The sequence below is a fragment of the Rhopilema esculentum genome, chromosome 7, assembly GCF_057945365.1.
Source record: "Rhopilema esculentum isolate cy_ngs chromosome 7, ASM5794536v1, whole genome shotgun sequence".
NCBI lineage: Eukaryota > Metazoa > Cnidaria > Scyphozoa > Rhizostomeae > Rhizostomatidae > Rhopilema > Rhopilema esculentum.
This window is the reverse complement of record NC_142821.1, coordinates 13,749,404-13,766,621: the sequence shown is the minus strand read 5'-3', so window position 1 is coordinate 13,766,621 and position 17,218 is coordinate 13,749,404. Positions and strand designations below refer to the sequence as shown.

At 35.7% G+C, this 17,218-nt stretch overlaps 1 protein-coding gene and 1 long non-coding RNA gene across 3 annotated transcripts in view; one reads left to right on the top strand and one right to left on the bottom strand.

Moving 5' to 3' along the window:
• LOC135683135 (xanthine dehydrogenase) overlaps positions 1–17,218 on the bottom strand; it is an 81,990-nt gene that overhangs the window by 13,508 nt on the left and 51,264 nt on the right. For both annotated transcript variants that reach the window (XM_065198310.2, XM_065198309.2), the window contains exons 2-3: positions 9,047–9,109; positions 3,949–4,269 (exon numbers count right to left, since the gene is read on the bottom strand). In XM_065198310.2, the coding sequence (XP_065054382.2) occupies positions 3,949–4,269; positions 9,047–9,077 (352 nt within the window). In that variant the 5' untranslated portion in view covers positions 9,078–9,109. The remainder of the gene's footprint in view (positions 1–3,948; positions 4,270–9,046; positions 9,110–17,218) is intronic.
• On the top strand, positions 9,374–16,172 carry LOC148960054 (uncharacterized). The gene is made up of 2 exons (XR_016143871.1): positions 9,374–11,855; positions 15,470–16,172. It is a non-coding gene; the product is annotated as an uncharacterized LOC148960054 (long non-coding RNA).

Here is a 17,218-nt window from a genome sequence, read left to right as displayed (position 1 = left end):
ATTGTTAGCAAGACAACAGTGTTCTATCCTAGGACGTTGCGTCTCAATGTGCCACGTGGTAGGGAGAAAGAAGTTTTAATTAAAAATCATTGCGCCATTTCAAATTTGTGACATAGTTGGTGGTTATGATATTTCCGGAAGGAAAATTTTTATATTTTAAAAACACGCGTAAAAAAAGTTAAGGAATAAGAATTTTGCATTCAAATTGCCATTTCATAATTTATGGGATCTATCACGAGAAAATTTAAGACAATACGCATCGTGAAAACCTTACAGAAATGATTATCAAATTTCTAATGGTAGAAATAGGCTTCTATTTACGGAAAGCTAAAGTAACACTGATTTTGTTAAAGGGTTTTTTGGATCTCTCAAAACAAATCTGAAATAGCTAGTAGACTAAAAAGAAAATGCATTGAGGACAATAAAAAAACGCTTATCGAATCTTTTTTAAAATCGCCTCCTTTAAAAGAGAAGAGCTAAAAAAGATGCTATTAAGCAAGATACTTCGATTTTTTCTTATTTCCTCATTCTCTATCGTCCTCTAAGTACTTCATAAAAATGAGTACAGCAACATGTGAATGGTGCCATATATAATATTTTTATAACAACAACTCTTGCTTCCTTAATCAGAATAGCTAAGAAGACCAGCTGAAGAGCTAGAGAACAGTATTCCCTTTTGGTGTCCTTGTTTGGAACGCTTCACATTGCTTTTGACAAAATATGTGATTTTTCAATTGGCCTTGAATTTACGTTATGTTCAGCAAAATGTGTAGTAGACCAGACGTCTACTATATATTTTGGTCACTATGTCGCAGATGAGTTTCATTCTACAATGATCCGTCCACTAAATGCTAAAGAAAAACGCAAGCTATTTCAGTCGCTGACTTTAAAAGACAAGCTTTTACCTCACAATTCAAGTAATGCAATTAAGTCAATTAAGTCCTATCAAAATTATAATTTGTTGCTAAATTTTGGTTTGTTAATATGCATTCATTTGTCGTGGATTTTTTGTCGTTTGTGCTGTTTCTACCTATCATTCATACTTGTAGCTCTAGCTCTTGATTTCCTCAATAAAATGCCACGTTTATCCTAACTGTATTAGCATAGTAATACTCTTTTAAGACCAAAAATTGATACTATCAATAAAGGTTGACAAAAACGATAAAAGGCCCTTTTTATAGTTTGAGTACCACGATAGTCCCTTCTTAAAGTTTTGATAGTCAAATGCATGCTAAAATGAATTGCCGATGTCAAAGAATGATTTTTCTTCACCCATTTTTAATAAGATATCCAAAAAAGGACAAGGGGGTAATTACACGTCAGGTGATAAATTAAAGCTTATTTTTCTATTTTCGTATTTTTCTAAACGTATTTCTACCAAAAAAAATAAACAGTCCGTCATATTCCATTGCTTAGACCAGATTTATTTTGTTAAAAACGTCTTTCCAGCCACGTTTCTCCTTCGCAGAGGATAAACAGGAACTTCTCCCGATTCAACCCCCATTTTCCCCTAAAAAACAGAGACAAATCACCCTTAACCATCTCAATTCAACATCCCAAGTTGATAAATAACTCGAAACTTGTAATCGAAATTTCCCCGCCCCAACGTGGCACTTCACGCCATTTCCGTCTTGTCTATGGAGTGTTTGACTAACGAAAATGATTGGCAAGTTACCTCATCGAATGCAGCGACCCAAACCATCTCTACAAAACTAAGCAAAATAAGTTTTTTAATCAATGATCGATATTGAGTGATCAGAGGACTTTTTCAAAGGCAGCAAATAAATAATTCTGAAGTCTCAAGTAACCTAGAACCGTCCAGCTCTAAACACCAAATAGAGCAATTCTGAAATTCAATAATCATGTTGCAAGGTATGCAACCATGCAACAAAATGTAGATAACCAAATGGAAGCTCGTGCGAAGAAACATCATCATATATGCGAATATCCTTCTAATCTACTTCTAATCCTAGCTAAGAGTGACATATCTAGTTCATAAGAGCAAGTGTTTTACAAAGCGTGTAGCTATTGTTATACAACCAGATTTAAATAATCCAATAGCAAAAAAGAAAATTTAAATTCATCCCAAAAATCTTGTCAGGCTGCCAATCACAAAAGCTGTCACACACAGGAGTTGCATTATCACCAGAACAGTCGTCGAGTTGACAGGAAGAGCTCCAACAAACAAAAGCTAACAGACACAAGAGCAACCAGTCATAAGAGCTGCCAATCGCAAGTGCCGCCAACCACAAGAACTGCCAATCACAAAAGCTGCTACACAAAAGAGCTGCTACACATAGGAGCTGCCATTTACAAGAGCCGCCAATTGCAAGAGCTTCCAATTACAAGAGCTTGCAATCACAAGAGTTGCTAATTACAAGAGCTGCCACACACAAGAGCTGCCAATCGCAAGAGCAGATAATCACAAAAGCTGTCACACACAGGAGCTGCTACACAAAAGAGCTGCTACATACAAGAGCTGTCTATCATAAGAGCTGCCAATCACAGGAACTCTCAAACACAAGAGCTGGAGCCGCTATCATAAGAGCTGCCACACACAAGAGCTGCCAATCACAAGAGCTGTCGATCACAAGAGCTGTCTTTTGCAAGAGCTGCGAATCACAAAAGCTTTCAAGCACAAGAGCTTCCAATCGCAAGAGTTGCCAATCACAAACAGCTGCCACACACAAGAGCTGCCAATCACAAGAGCTGTCAATCACAAGAGCTGTCTATTGCAAGAACTGTGAATCACAAAAGTTTTCAAGCACAAGAGCTTCCAATCGCAAGAGTTGCCAACCACAAACAGCTGCCACACAAAAGAGCTGCCAATTACAAGAGCTGCAGCTAAGTTGACTTCCAGACTTGCTAGACCAGATTAAAAAGGTAGACTTGCTGGATGTATGGAAGCAGTTATCCCGGACAGGGATCGACAGGGTGCGCTAACCTTTGCCTAAGGTCTACAACCAGGCAAAAAATTGGGAGTAGGCGCCTTTCTCTTTCATTTTAGACACCTTATCAATTGGAGAGAGAAAAAGTAATAATCGCGAAGAAGTTATTCAACAAATGGCCGTGACCCTTTACCTCAGCGGTGGTTTGAAGGAGAGAAAATTATTATTGGAAAAAAAGGATTCTCATGATGCGAACAAAGAATGAAAAAAAACCTCCAAAGTCAAGTAGAAGGCGTTCAGTAGCAGCAAAATTCAACGCCATTTGCATAAAATTGTATTAACTTTTAGATGACGTCATATCCTGATGGCGGTCAATTTTGTACCAGATACAATTCATAAAACTTAGTAACGCCTTTCTAATATCTATAACTTTTATAACAATCCATTAAATTGGGTGATTTAATTCTCTGGTGCTTGCTAGATTCCTTCTAGTTTCATGACCAATGCCTTGCAAGGTAACCACTTGAAACACCTCGTCAAAAATATCTGCTTCAAAAGATTGACTGTTTGATTGCGAAGATACGACAAAAAATTACAAAGACAAGTCAAAAATAAGAACAAACCAAGTATTCGCCATCAGATCAATAAACTCGTTTTGTTTATAAAATATTTTGGGACTGCAAAAAAAGACTATAGATCCTCCAAAACAACGATCGGTACCATCACTGTTAATGTCCAGAAATATGCTATTCCTTTCCGTTTTCCTTAAAATCCAATTATTTACGTTACGAACTGAATTTTCGCTCAAATTCTTTGCCTAATATCGCATGTTTCATACAAGAGTTTTTCAGCACCTCTTCGTTGTTGCCGTGCAAATACGATTTCTCCGGCTTTACTTCTTGCACTCAAAACTGCTTCTAGCGTATTCTATTCACCTCATTGGCGAGGTCTAATGTTGTCAGCACATTTCTTCCCAGAGAAGTAAAAAAATTTCAAGTAGAAAAATGTTATCTAACCTTTCTCAATAATTGTATAACTGAGTCCATATAGTGCTACTCACCTGGCGTACAAAATCCACACTGTGAGGCATGCATCTTCGACATTCTTTCTTGTATTGCATGAAGTTTTGTTTTCGTGCTACCGATGCCTTCAACTGTAGTAACAGCTAGGCCATGCATCGCACAAACAGGAGCAAGGCAAGCGTTCACCGACATGTGCTTTATCGTCTTCGTCTCCTTCTCGTACATCGACACCATCACAGTGCAAGCACCACAGCCACCCTCCCCACATCCCAGTTTTGTTCCACATAAGCTTAGTTTTTCTCGTAAATAGAACAACAGAGTCCATTCTGGGTCAGGTTTTTTCTCCACGATTTTCTGCCCTGAAAATTAAAATTAACTTATTTAGAATTTTACACTGTTTAAAAACATAACTAGCCTAATTACATCAAAGAGATAAACTTCAAGGGCTTACATTCAAGAATCGAAAATATGCAAAAAGAAAGGGGCTTAATGGCAAAAGTTTTTGCTGAGCAAATGTAAGGTCCAACTTCAAGCATTGGACAAATTATGTGGCATGGATATAAGTAGTCCAAGGAGGAATATACTGCCAAAGCTGTCACAAAATCAATCAGGCCTTTGACTCTCAACAACCCTAGGTGTGATATTAATACTCACGATGCTCAATTTGATGAAACACAGTTAACCCGGAGTGGGATATAGGATTTTCAGTCCCTTTATTTCATTTTAAAAATACATTCCACTATATTTTGGATCAGGGTTCTTTTAACGTGCACCTCTACACAAAATGTGCAGTTCTAAAAGTTTTCTGTGCAGTTCTAGAGAAAAATATGTGCATTTCTAAAGTTTTACTTTAATGAACAAAAAATTCTGGAAAAAAGTTTGCCAAAAATAACAAACAAAAGTTTCAATGATGGAACACAAAAGTATATTAAAGATGACGCTCAAATCAAATAAAGACTTATTGGGATAAGAAACTATAGATATATAGATACATTCTAGGCTAAGGAAAATAATTTTTACAAACTTAATAGACGTAATATCGTTTCAAAATGTAAAAATCGTTTTTGAGTCACATATACACGAAGAACTCACATATACAAGATTGATAATGTCAAAGCAGGAGCCTGTTTAAACTCTTAAATCAGAGAACATTAAAAATCCAGAGCTAAAAACAAATCATGTCACCAGTTTCGAATTTATATTCTACAGTTGTATCAAAACAGACCGACAACTAAATTGGAGACAATTTAACGTTTACTTCTCAAGTTGCTGTGCAATTGCTATTTATACCTTGCTTCAGGGCCGCCAGACGCAGGTTTGAACAGGGTGGGCAAAAACGGACTAAAAGGGCAAAAACATTTATTTTCCGAACATGACAGATTGCACATAGTGATAATTTTCTTTGTTGCAGACATCACAATGTTCACTCCACTTAGGGAGCATGCACTTTTGATCATACTTAATTGTATAACTCCTGATCTAATGGACTTTGAAGATTTTTGATGGTGCAAAACTTTTTTCCATGTATAATTCATATTTCTATTACAATCCTTCCCCTATACATGTGATAGGCGCATTATACTCAACAAATATTCAGATTTATTGCAACATTCCAATGAATCGACATTGATGCAGTCATACATACAAACTTAATAAAAACTAAATAAAAATTTAAAACAAAAATATTATGTAAAGAATTGAAAGCAATTTTCGGACATTTAGTCTTTATCTACTTCAAAGTGATTTCCAGTCCCTATTTTTTCAGAGAAAATATATTCATATGATGAATGAAGCATGTTTTTAACTCTCCTTAGAATGCGTTTGTTGCTTAAAGAGGCTGTGTCATGGCTTTGTAAAGCCCCGGCCTTGGCAGCCCTGTGCTTTATCGTCAGTTTCGTCTGTCTAATTAAAATCGATATTTAAGTTTATTAAATCATTATATAAAATATTGCTATTGAATGTCGCTCCGCAAACACAATTTTATTTTTCGAGATTCTATATATTTGATTTTGGTTTTTTGTGATTCTATTTAACCAAGAACTCGCAATGGTTGTCATCTGGTCTCATGCTCTAGAATTCGGTTCTTTATTATAGTGTATTTCATAATTTTGCTTCAAAGTTGAGTTATAATCTACTTTCTTTTTCTGCAAATTGATATTACATTATGAATCTATTTCGAAAATTCTCTTTAAAATGGAGTGCTATATATAGGCCTTAATTTTATTACCGATGAGCATGGTAATTGAACATGCTTATTAACAATATTCATACCTCTACCTTCAAAAAGGGGTCTGGAGCATTAGCGTAGCGAGGGGGTAGTACAAATCTGTAATAAAAATAGAACCTCAGGGGGGGAGGGGAGTTGATATTTCGGACAAAATGAAGACTGCAGGGAAACGACTGTTAGAAATATTCTGCAATTTTAAGCTAATTTTAAGGGCGTGGTATATATAGAAAAGTGGTTTTGAAAAAAGCAAACATTTTACAACATATTGGCTAAAAGCATTTACGTCTGACACTCCCCAGAGCATAAAAAGTCAGAATGAGGGTCCGAAAGAAAACGATGAAAAATATTTACCCAGTTGTGGATCGAAATAGGCCAATCAGAAAAACGCAACCACAAGACCGGTATAGTTGACCAATCAGTGCCGTGTGCCTAACAAAAATTACCACTGGAGTCCAAGAGAGAAAACGAACTCCTTCTGTCTACACAATAGTTAGATGGAAGGACGACCGGGCTCTGCCAATTATCCGAAACATGTCGTCATTATAGAGTTTCGCACAATCTGGGTTGTCCAAAAGATGTTGACCGATAGCAGAATCATTTGTTTTAACAGATTTTCTAGATCTACAAGATCGAGGAAGCTGTTCTCTTTGAAGGGGCAGTTTTGTTTTTTATGTTGGAAGGAACATGCTGTTTTATCCTATCCCCCAATCTTTGGGTTGTTCGTCCTACGTAGCCAGAATCACACTGGCACGTGAATTGATAAATAACTGAACTTTTTGAATATGTTGTAAAATGTTTGCTTCTTCAAGGCCATTTTCAAGTTCTGTACCGCCAAAAAATCGTTTATATAGAAAAGTTCTTCATGTTCTTTAGAAATTCCCCATGAATTAGAAATTAAAATGCTAAAGCGCTTTCGTCTTTAAAAAACTGGATTCTGAAATGCTTGCCAGGGATTTTTCATATTTTACTCCAAGGATAACGGACTTAGTTTAAAACATTTTTGTACTGCTTATTTTCTTTAAATAGTTGCTTACAACTTTGGAAAATCAGTTTTTACACGTAGCGCTTCTTCGCCTTACACAATTCAGAATATGAATGTTAGAGGAATTCTGAAGGCAATAGACAGTTGTAGAATATGGTCAGCCGCAAAAAGCTACATATGACAGTTATTGTGTTTGATTAGCCAACCATTGCCACGTAAAAAAGCTACAGCTTTTCTAAATGCATTTACAAAAGAGGGCGCTTTCCCAAATTCTTAAGGGTGTGGTCAGCAGAAATTTTCCCGGGGTAAAGCCCCGGACACCCCTCTGCGGTTGGACTCCTAAAACTTTGTATCTCTAAACTTTTCTTTCAAAAAACCGTGTATTGGATTCTCGTAGTTGTTTTACTGTGTTCATGTCTTTTACTTCTATACAACTCATTCCAAGATTTACAGAATCCAGCGGAGAGCCGATGCTGCGTATTTTCTTTCTGACATATTTCTGCCAAGCTATGGGTAACAACGAAATATGTTTCTTAGATTTTTATTTGAAAATTTGATTTCCTTGGAAAATTACGATAGTAAAGTTGATTTAATTTTCCCAATCTATTAGGGTGCTACCGACCGCTTCATGTTTCTGTTTGATTGTCTGTTTTGACAAAGCAGGTAAGATCTACAAATGATTTCTTGTATTCACTTGCAATTAAATGCTTTTCTCTGATATGGTTACAATTTTTCAATCACGTTCTAACGAATAGTTAATAGCAAAATAGTTAAGGATGCTCTTGATTAGTCAAGTCCCCCCCCCCTTTCCCTTTAACTCTAAAGGGGGTCGTCTAGCTATGAGTACATTATGGCTAACAGTGTCAAAGGCATTCATTAAATCGATTCAATGACTGCAGCAAAGATTCTTATGTCGAAATTTTGATTCCTGTCGTTGGTACACTCTATTGAGCGTGTGTTTCGACCTTATCAGCCAGTTTTTACGTAAAAAGCGATATGAGTAATATAAAAACACTAGCTCATGTGTATTCTATTCTTATTATATCTTTGGACATATTTCCCACACCGATTAAAGAGGTGCTTCAGAAGACATAGAACATATTGAACAGCTTTGTTATTGATGCTTTGATGAATATTTAATGAAACAAGATTAGAGTGATCGTTCGCGCAATTTTGAATATTCCAGGTTTAAAAGCCTATAAATGTAAAAGTTCTAATCAATCAATTAAAAGTTTAAATAATTGAGGGTATAACTAGAAAAAGATATTTGAAGTTTCCAGATCTGAAAGCTTTCAACAATCATTTCTCTCCATTGTCTCTTTTATACAAAACATTATTTCTAACATAAGGCCCCTGCAATATTTGCACGAAGATTGCTTATCTTGCTTTGTTTTGCTTTGCTTTAGGCAATTTATCAAAAAAGCCCTAAAAGCAATTCAAGTCATATTTGCCTTATAGAATCTGTGCTCATGCCTAATCTTTTATGTTTGCTTATGACCGAGGGAAGAAGACAGTCATCTTTGCCATCGAACGTTGCGATACACATAAAATGGCACATAGTTATCTTATAATATGGCATATTTCTCATTCTCCAACTAATTGAATCATAACCAAATAAATTCAAGCACGGAAGTCACATAATCTTGGTGTACATCGTATTTGTCCTATCACAAATGGTCCTACCAAGTAAATAGACATCAAGATGTAAGAATATTTCTTATGGAATACTGCAAGGGTCTTGTCTTGGTCCCTTATTCTTTATCATTTATGCCAACTGCATTCAGATTTGTGGGATTTCATCCAAAGACAATACGTATATAGACGACAATGGCTAGTTCCGCAGATGATATAGAAACTGTCTGTGACAAATTCTTTTCAGGAATCAAGACTGCAAGTTTGTTTAAAGAATCAACAAGAGGCTACTAACCGTTGACGTAAAATTCAAGCTGTGATGTCATCTCAAAATACCATGTAATAAGCTGCAATTAACCTGAAACAAAAGAGGCTTTGAAAAAACATTTGTCATTAATCAAAGCCTTGTTATCTTTCCTTAAAAGTGGAAGACACGAAAATTAAAATAGTTTCTAATTGCATTCAAACAAAATGATACAGCTGACAAATGTCACTCGATTAGGCATGCATCACAATGACTGCAGAGCAGTTACATACGTTGTAATCTGCTTTGTCCTTAGGACATGGCGGTGAGAATATGCCCCCCACACCCTCACAATTTTTGCCACTGATCAAAGGGACATGTTAATTTTGTTTACATTGCAAGCAAGTCACCAACATCAAGCTCTGATGATAAATTTGTGCTGGGTTATACCATGACAAACGAAGTTTGTAACAACCATCTCCATGACCAGAAGAAAAATTTAAACAAGGACATTAGAGGTCCAAAGGGCACTTCTCAAAGCCGACATAAAAGTTAAATTTCTCACTGCCTCTAGTGCATCGGTAAGTATTTCAAAATACAAGCTTATTGGACAGATTCCTGCAAAAGATGGATCTTTGACCCTAGAGAAATGCAGTATGAAGATTGCAGCGTATGTAAAAAAAGAGCGATTCCAGTTTGCGGTTAAACAGGGCCCTAATTGAAAAAATGAAAAAGCATACCGTTGCCAAATTTAATGCAGTGGAAGGAGTAAAGTAATGTGTTTTGGGTTACAGCAAATCGATTGCCCAATAAACTCAAGATATACAGACTGACAGAATCACAATGGTGAGAGCATAAGGTACAGCAAGAAAACTTTACAAAAAACCACTAGAAAGTTGATTGCCAAATTTGAAGATGTTTTTCAAGGCATGATACGCTAAGAGAGAAAAGTCAGTTACCCCCTGAACCTAACATGCTATGATTTTACAGTATCAAGCTTTTGTGCAAGAAAGATAACATGAAAGCAGCACGTAATACATGAGCCCAGAGAAAGGCCATCTTTAAACCTTATGAAGGACACTTATGGATGGTGAAAATAAAAGGTTTGGTAAGAGAAAATATTTGATTTCTTGTCATGGTTAGACATGTGGAAAAAATATCAAGGTACCATGAAAATAGCAAAAGGGAAGGAACATATACAATAAGGAACTGTTTGTTTTTCAAAAAATAAGTGGCAAACTTGATATTAACCAGCATCACAGAAATAACGTGGAAACAGCATAGGCGTAAGGGGTGAGTTCAGGTAGGGGAGGGGGCGCTGAAATTTTGCCGGAAAAATGATAACGCCCAAAATTTCAAGGAGTAAAATTTAACACATGTGAGCTTCTGATATTAGTCAAGAAATGATTAAAATGCAACGTGGTTATGTTAATGTTAACTTATAGCATTTTCACACATTTTCATTAAAATAGGCGAATCTCTTTCATGACAGCAACCAAATATAACGATTATTTTATCGATATCTCTTTGTGAATATGATTTACATCATTTTCAGCAATTCACGCACCTTTTTGCTTACTTGCCTATTCTTGTGATTATTGAACAGTTTGTGTTCCATTTTTAGGAAGTCTGAAAATCAATATTTTTGTAGAAGGAGCAAACCTTGCTGATGACTCTGTCGAATTGTTAGCATTCACGCTTGCATTCCCTAATCATGGGTCAGTGGAGTAACAGAATTTAGGGCACCTTGATTCAGCGAGGTTGCCTAAATCGTGAGTCAGTGGGTCGTGAGTCATGAATCGTGAGTGGTGAGCTATGCTTAGTAAAACATTACATATATATACCTCTATAGCAAGGCTAAATGAATAAAATAGATACACATGGACGATGATATCCTGTTCTTTTCTATACAACGCTATGATACAATGATACATCTTTGCTGGCATCATCCCTGGACGCAGGGGTGAGGGGGCACCAAGGTGTAAAGGAGCATACTGATCATAAGCCCGCATAAGCTCCGAAATGATTTTTCTGCTGGATTGGCTGATGAGCTAGCAAGGACTCAGAATTCTAAAGACAACATATATACATGTTACTACATGTTGTATATAGCAGTATAGTATATCTATACGGACACACGCCCCTTTCTAGTTGGACACACTAACAACAAACTGGATCCCAGATCTCCTAACGACACAAGATTATGTGAGAGGGCCCAATTTGATCTGGTTGAGGCTGGTATCACACTGCTTATTCTTGGTTTTTGACAAGCTGTGCTTGTCCTATTTTTGTGATTTTAAACAAACATTCAAATTTGAATGTCATCTTTTTATTCAGCATAGGAAATTGTTTTAGGAGTTCAATCGACTCATTGCAACTCATTGCAACTCGTGACTCATTGACTTATTGACTCATTGGCTCCAGGGGCGGATCTAGGGGGGGAGGTGCTATGGGTGCTTGAGCACCCCTCAAATCCTTCAGGATGTGATAATTTGAAATTTCAGAATAAGCGGAAACTAAATTAGAGGTTTTTATTTGTATTCCTCCGAGAAAATTAATCCCTCTCCCGTCTGAGCACTTATAGCCCGTTCTCTGAATTTTCAAATCAGTTAATTTACGGACCAGAATGTGCAGCTTTTTATCGTTGTAAAATTTCCAGCACCCCCTGGTCTGTGCTTTAGTCTTTCGCAAACTAACTATAGCCAATCAATGAATAAGCTTGAGCACCCGCGATTGTAAAGCAACCAATCGGCTTCTGTTATTGCTGGTGCTCATAGTTAAAATTTTCACTTAGGCAGGCGGAAGAAGCATGTTGTAGTTGCTGTATAAAAATGGCGATCGGCAAAGCGTGTGTAATGAGGTGAGGCCTATATTTCATTTTTTAAACTTGATGCAAAATATCAAATTATAAACCTCTGCGTTTGTAACGAGAGCCCAGTCTGTAGAGCATGGCAGTTTTGGACAAGATCTTGTTTTTGCAAGAGCAAACAAGATGTGTGCCTGTAAATTCTATTGCGTGCTGCGTGCACATGTCACACTGTGCAGACTCAATGACAGCAAGGTAGATTGTGTTTCAGGCGCAGTGTTTTTAGATTTTCCATTTTAAAGTGTGGGTATTTGAGAGGATTTCAGAATTTTTAATTGGAAGTTGATAAATCATACAATGTAAAGCTTACATAATACGAAAATATAAGATGGACATCTTACAAAATTTATAAACAATTGAACTTGAGATATTTTCACAAAATCCAAGTTTTCTAGTATGTTCTGGCCTACACCTTACTTCATCTTAATTCTAAAATATATGATTTTAATATTTGGTATTTATTTTGAATTCCAGAAGTTTTGAATAAGTATTTCCAAAGTAATTGGTAGCAGATATCAGTGAGAGGTTTAGTAAGTGGTCAGTATGGGGGACTGATAAAACCATCTTTTTATAACTTTCTAAGATTTAAATTGGGTTCTTATTATCAACAAAAAGTTTGGAAATATGCATTTGTGAGCATCCTGTTATTCTTTACCTGTTTTGATGCCAGGCATGGTAAATGATTTCAATCTAAGATACATATAAATTTTTAAAAAAAGGCTATTTTAATAATAGACCCCTCCCATGCAAATGTTTTCCATAAACGATTTGAAAAACACTTTTTGTTGGTGTAATCCACAAAGTATTTAAGTGTTTATGAAACTTCTATTAACCTCAATTAAGTAGCCAAGAGCTCAGCCTTACAGACCTACTGATTGCCCAGAATATTGTCATCTTCCCAAAATCATTAACCAGATATTAGTACATAAACTGACAAAAAGATTAATGATACTTAATTTCATCTATTGGAAGTAGCTGTATTTTAAAAAAGTTCACAAAGTAGTCAGAAATTCTCAGAATGATGGAAGAAGAAATCAAATATTTATTGTTTTTATTTCAACCGACAGAAAAGCAATAACAACTGTTTCTTAGTATCATTTTGTTGTATTTTATGTATCGGTTTCATTTCAAATAGCACATTGCCAGAAGTTGAGAAGATAATTGTTTTAAAATCAATTATTTAAAAAACAAGCATTGACAACCCTTTGCTCTTTGAATGTCCAAAAGAAATTCTAATCAGCATAAATTTTGAAGGGCGTGGCACCAGCAAAACATTGTGGCATGGCACCAGCCCCACCCAAAACTGAGCACCCCACAAATTTTTTTCTGGATCCGCCCCTGGGCTCAAATGTTGGTAAATCTCTGATTCAGCGTTTTTCAACCTTTTCAATCCATGGCACATTATTTGCGGATAGTTTACTTTTTTCAATTTTATAAAGTGAGATTAGAGAATTTTCCAAGACACACAAGGCAATACCTCAAGACACGCTAGTGTGTTGTGACACATTGGTTGAAAACATCCAAGGGCCCCAGACCAAAATGGGGCCCAGGGTGCTTTTACGTCCAGATCTTTAAAGTTTTGCTGAAGCTCAAATAACTTTTGAAAACTTTTGAAAGTCCCTCAATTAAAGCTCTAAAACTCAGTTCTCCCTAGCTAACAAGAAAATAATTCTCATTTTTATCTTTTTCTGTTGTGTTTAAAATGCTCTACACCACTTAATTTGATCTTCTTGCTGTCCGTGAATAGACGTCTTATTGTTGTATTTTGCTTCGGGCCCCAGGGACCTCCGTTATGCCAGAGGACATAAAATGGAATAGTCACTGTCAGTAAATCGCCCATAGATTTCTTCCAAAACTTCATTCATTACATTGTAGAAACAATTTAACAGAGCTTTGCTTTCTAGCAGGGTTTTGGGGTCTTTATCCTTGCAAAGAAAATAAGGATGTGTCCTGTCCACTGCCTTCCCCTGGCAAGCCCAGTGTGTTGCACTTTGTCCCCATTGGCTATATGACGGTTCATGTTCAACTTTGCGAAATTACATGTCTTTTGGTGTTGGCCTCAATAAAATTGTAGAGACCTTTAACAACACCAAGACCATTTCTCATTGACTAACTTTCTGCAAGATTCAACTAATGTCCAAGGCAGTGGACATAGATGCTCAGCCAAGAACAGTCCTCCAGTTGCTTTGCCAAGCCCTCAGCTTTGCTTTTCATTTCACACTGTCAAAGCATTTGCTAACAATTTTCTACATAAGTTTTTAAGCCGATTGCTGAAGACCTTTTGGAAACCATTCAGTGCAAAAATGACATTCATGACTCAAACTGACATTTATTCCTGCCAATGGAAGTCAGATGTTTCATCAATTATGACAGTATTACAGACGCCTTCTTTTACTTCTTCGACAATCTTTTCGAGCACTAACTGGGATGTTGTTGTTCTTGTCACTTCTTTGTGTTTTTTAATCCAATAGATTTTTACCATATTCTATTACTTCCAAAAGCTTTCACGATTATGACCACTTGGTCTTTTCCTCTCAGAGATTGTAAAGCATATTCAAAATGTAGTTTTTCTTATACTTTTGTTTTTGGAGAAGGCTCCTGCCCGAATTTTGATCAAAAAAATCAGTTGCCCAAATATAGAGGGGCTGAAGACCAACAGCCCCCTTCCCCCCGTCCTGTATGCCTTAGGAAACAGGCATTTCTATATGAATTTTGGCAGATGCTTGGCTGATCACTTGCCTTGAAAAATAATTTCCCCATTATTTGATTCATAACTTCTGTTTTAAATCACATAGCTATTATCTGTCAAGCATTATAGTCAGTCACCCACCTAAGGAAAGAAACTTCCATTGTTTTAACCGCAACATGAATTCAAAACAGTATTGTATTGATTAAGCATAGCTGAAAAAATTACTGCCTGTATTTATGATAGTGACAACCCAGTAGTTCTCTCCTTTCGGTCAATGATTAAAAGGGTATTCCATTGTTCAACATGCTGCAACTTCCTAAATGGTTAATGCTGCAACTCAAAATTCCCAGAGCAATTGAGAAATAGGTGCATGACAAAACAAACACCTTATCTCGTCTAGGAGCGCAGCAGGGTGTGATCACACAGGTCTGAGAAGTCTTGGGCAAATCTAATTATATATAGTCTGGATGTAATGAAAATTACTGCTTATAGGTCTGTCATAAAAGCACTTTTCTCAAAGGCAAAATTGAGTGTAAAAACACATGACAAATACAGAAAAGGAATTTCTAAGTGGTACATTTTATAAATTCTATGCAAAATTAATAAACAAGTTTTGTTGTTTGAACTACCCGAGAACACAAAAACATGAGGTTTCTTAGTTGATAGAATTTTTTTATTTTCCTAAAAACTTAAAATAAATTTTAAAATTCTTAGGCTAAGTGAAGTAGTTATATTTTTGCAGTGATGTAGTTTCTGTTTAGAAGAACTAGTGAAGTGAACAAGGCCACATTATACAAGGCAAGCAGTATATTTCAATGAATGGTTCAAAGGCCAGAAGCCACATTATTTAAGAATCATGGGACAGTACAAAGTCTGTCTGGCAATAAAGTTTGGTAAAATGATTTTTCTCTTTTCCCAGCTGAGGAAATGCCTGGCAGGTTGAATAAACTCATAAACAAGTCCCAAAGTTATGACACAAAAGAAAGCAACATGGAAGTTGTAGAGGATGAAGGGAACCAAACAAGAAGAACCAAATAAAGAATTGTATTCATTTTGATTGAATTGAACTGTATTTATTCAAGTTGAGTTGTATTTATATTTTTGATGATTCTATGGTTAAACATTTGGATAGGGGAGAGCTGAAAGGATCTAACCTTAAAACATGCAAAATATTTCTGTGGAACAGCTGCAGATTAAATCACAGATTACTCAAAGGCACCTAGATGAGAGGAAGTCCCAATGTTGTTCTTCTTTCTGCTTGCACAAACTTATTAGGCAGAAACAAACTCGGCTGGAGGCTGTGCAAATTAAAATTCTATCTGATATTACTATTAAAGTAGGTAAAAAGCCCATTAATAGAGTGAAATTTGTAAAGTTTTTGGGAGTACTTCTTGATGAAAATATAAGCTGGAAACAACATCTTAATGAACTTTCAAAAAAACTAGCCAGAATATGTGGAATGTTTTTTATGTTAAGGAACTTTGTGCCTTTGATCACTTTGTTATGCTTGTATAATGCTTTATTCTTATCATTTATGAAATATGGAATAATTGTTTGGGGGAGTACTTGTTTAACATATGTTGATCCCATCTTTAAATCACAAAAAAAGGTTGTCAGAGCTATTTCATTTGAATCTTTTCACTCCCTTTCTTTTCCCATTTTCAAAGACTTAAAGATTCTTAAACTCTCTGATGTTTTCCATCTGAAGCTTTTAACTTTTGTCTATGAATCAATTCATAAAATATCTCCCAGTTGCTTTCATGATTTCTTTTGTTTGAGCCTATATGTTCATCAATATTCTACAAGGCAAGCTATAAGGGGCAATATCTACATAACTCAAAAAAATACAGTCAGATATGGCTTAAGCTCTATAAGGTATCTTGGGTCCAAACTCTGGAATGAATTGCCTGATAATATTAGAATGGCTAACTCTAAACTTACTTTTAAATCAAAACTGAAGACGCATTTTCTAGAAAATTTATAACACTGGTCATCAATTAATCTCTTTTTGTTCACAAAATTTCTAATCATTGTGCATTTGATTTGACCCAGTATTAACTTTGAATGAGCTCCATATTTTAGAACTATAGATCTGATAGGGGGTCTCTCTTCTTGTTAGTTTACCTACTTAAAGAGTTCCTCCTTAAGAAATTTCACACTTACAATTCAATATGTTTAATTTTTTTTCTATCTAATTGCTCTCTTTTTTTTCTTTTTTTTATTCTTTAATTATGTTAATTGTATTGTAATTTATTGCATTGTATTGTATGTGTGGAATTTTAAATAATGAAACTGAACTGAACTGAGCTAGTGATTTGCATTCGTTTTAAGAAATGGTGAAAATTTTTATAAGACATCATATTTCAGATGATGATTCAGAGCTAAATGAGAAATTTAAAACTATTGAGAAGAAGAAAAACTAAAACTTGATTCTATCAAGCACCAGAATATTAACAAAACAAAACATCTGAGCCTGAAGAGAATGGGCACAGTCCTAGTTATAAATACAGTGATAATGGAACTAAAAAACAAACACACAAATTTCTCATATATTCGAAAATCAAATTTCGAATCTAAATTGCTATAAGATAGATTCATTCAAATCCTCATAACAGACAAAACTTGTTAAAAAGGCTCCGTATAATTTCAAAATAAGAACGAAAGGGCA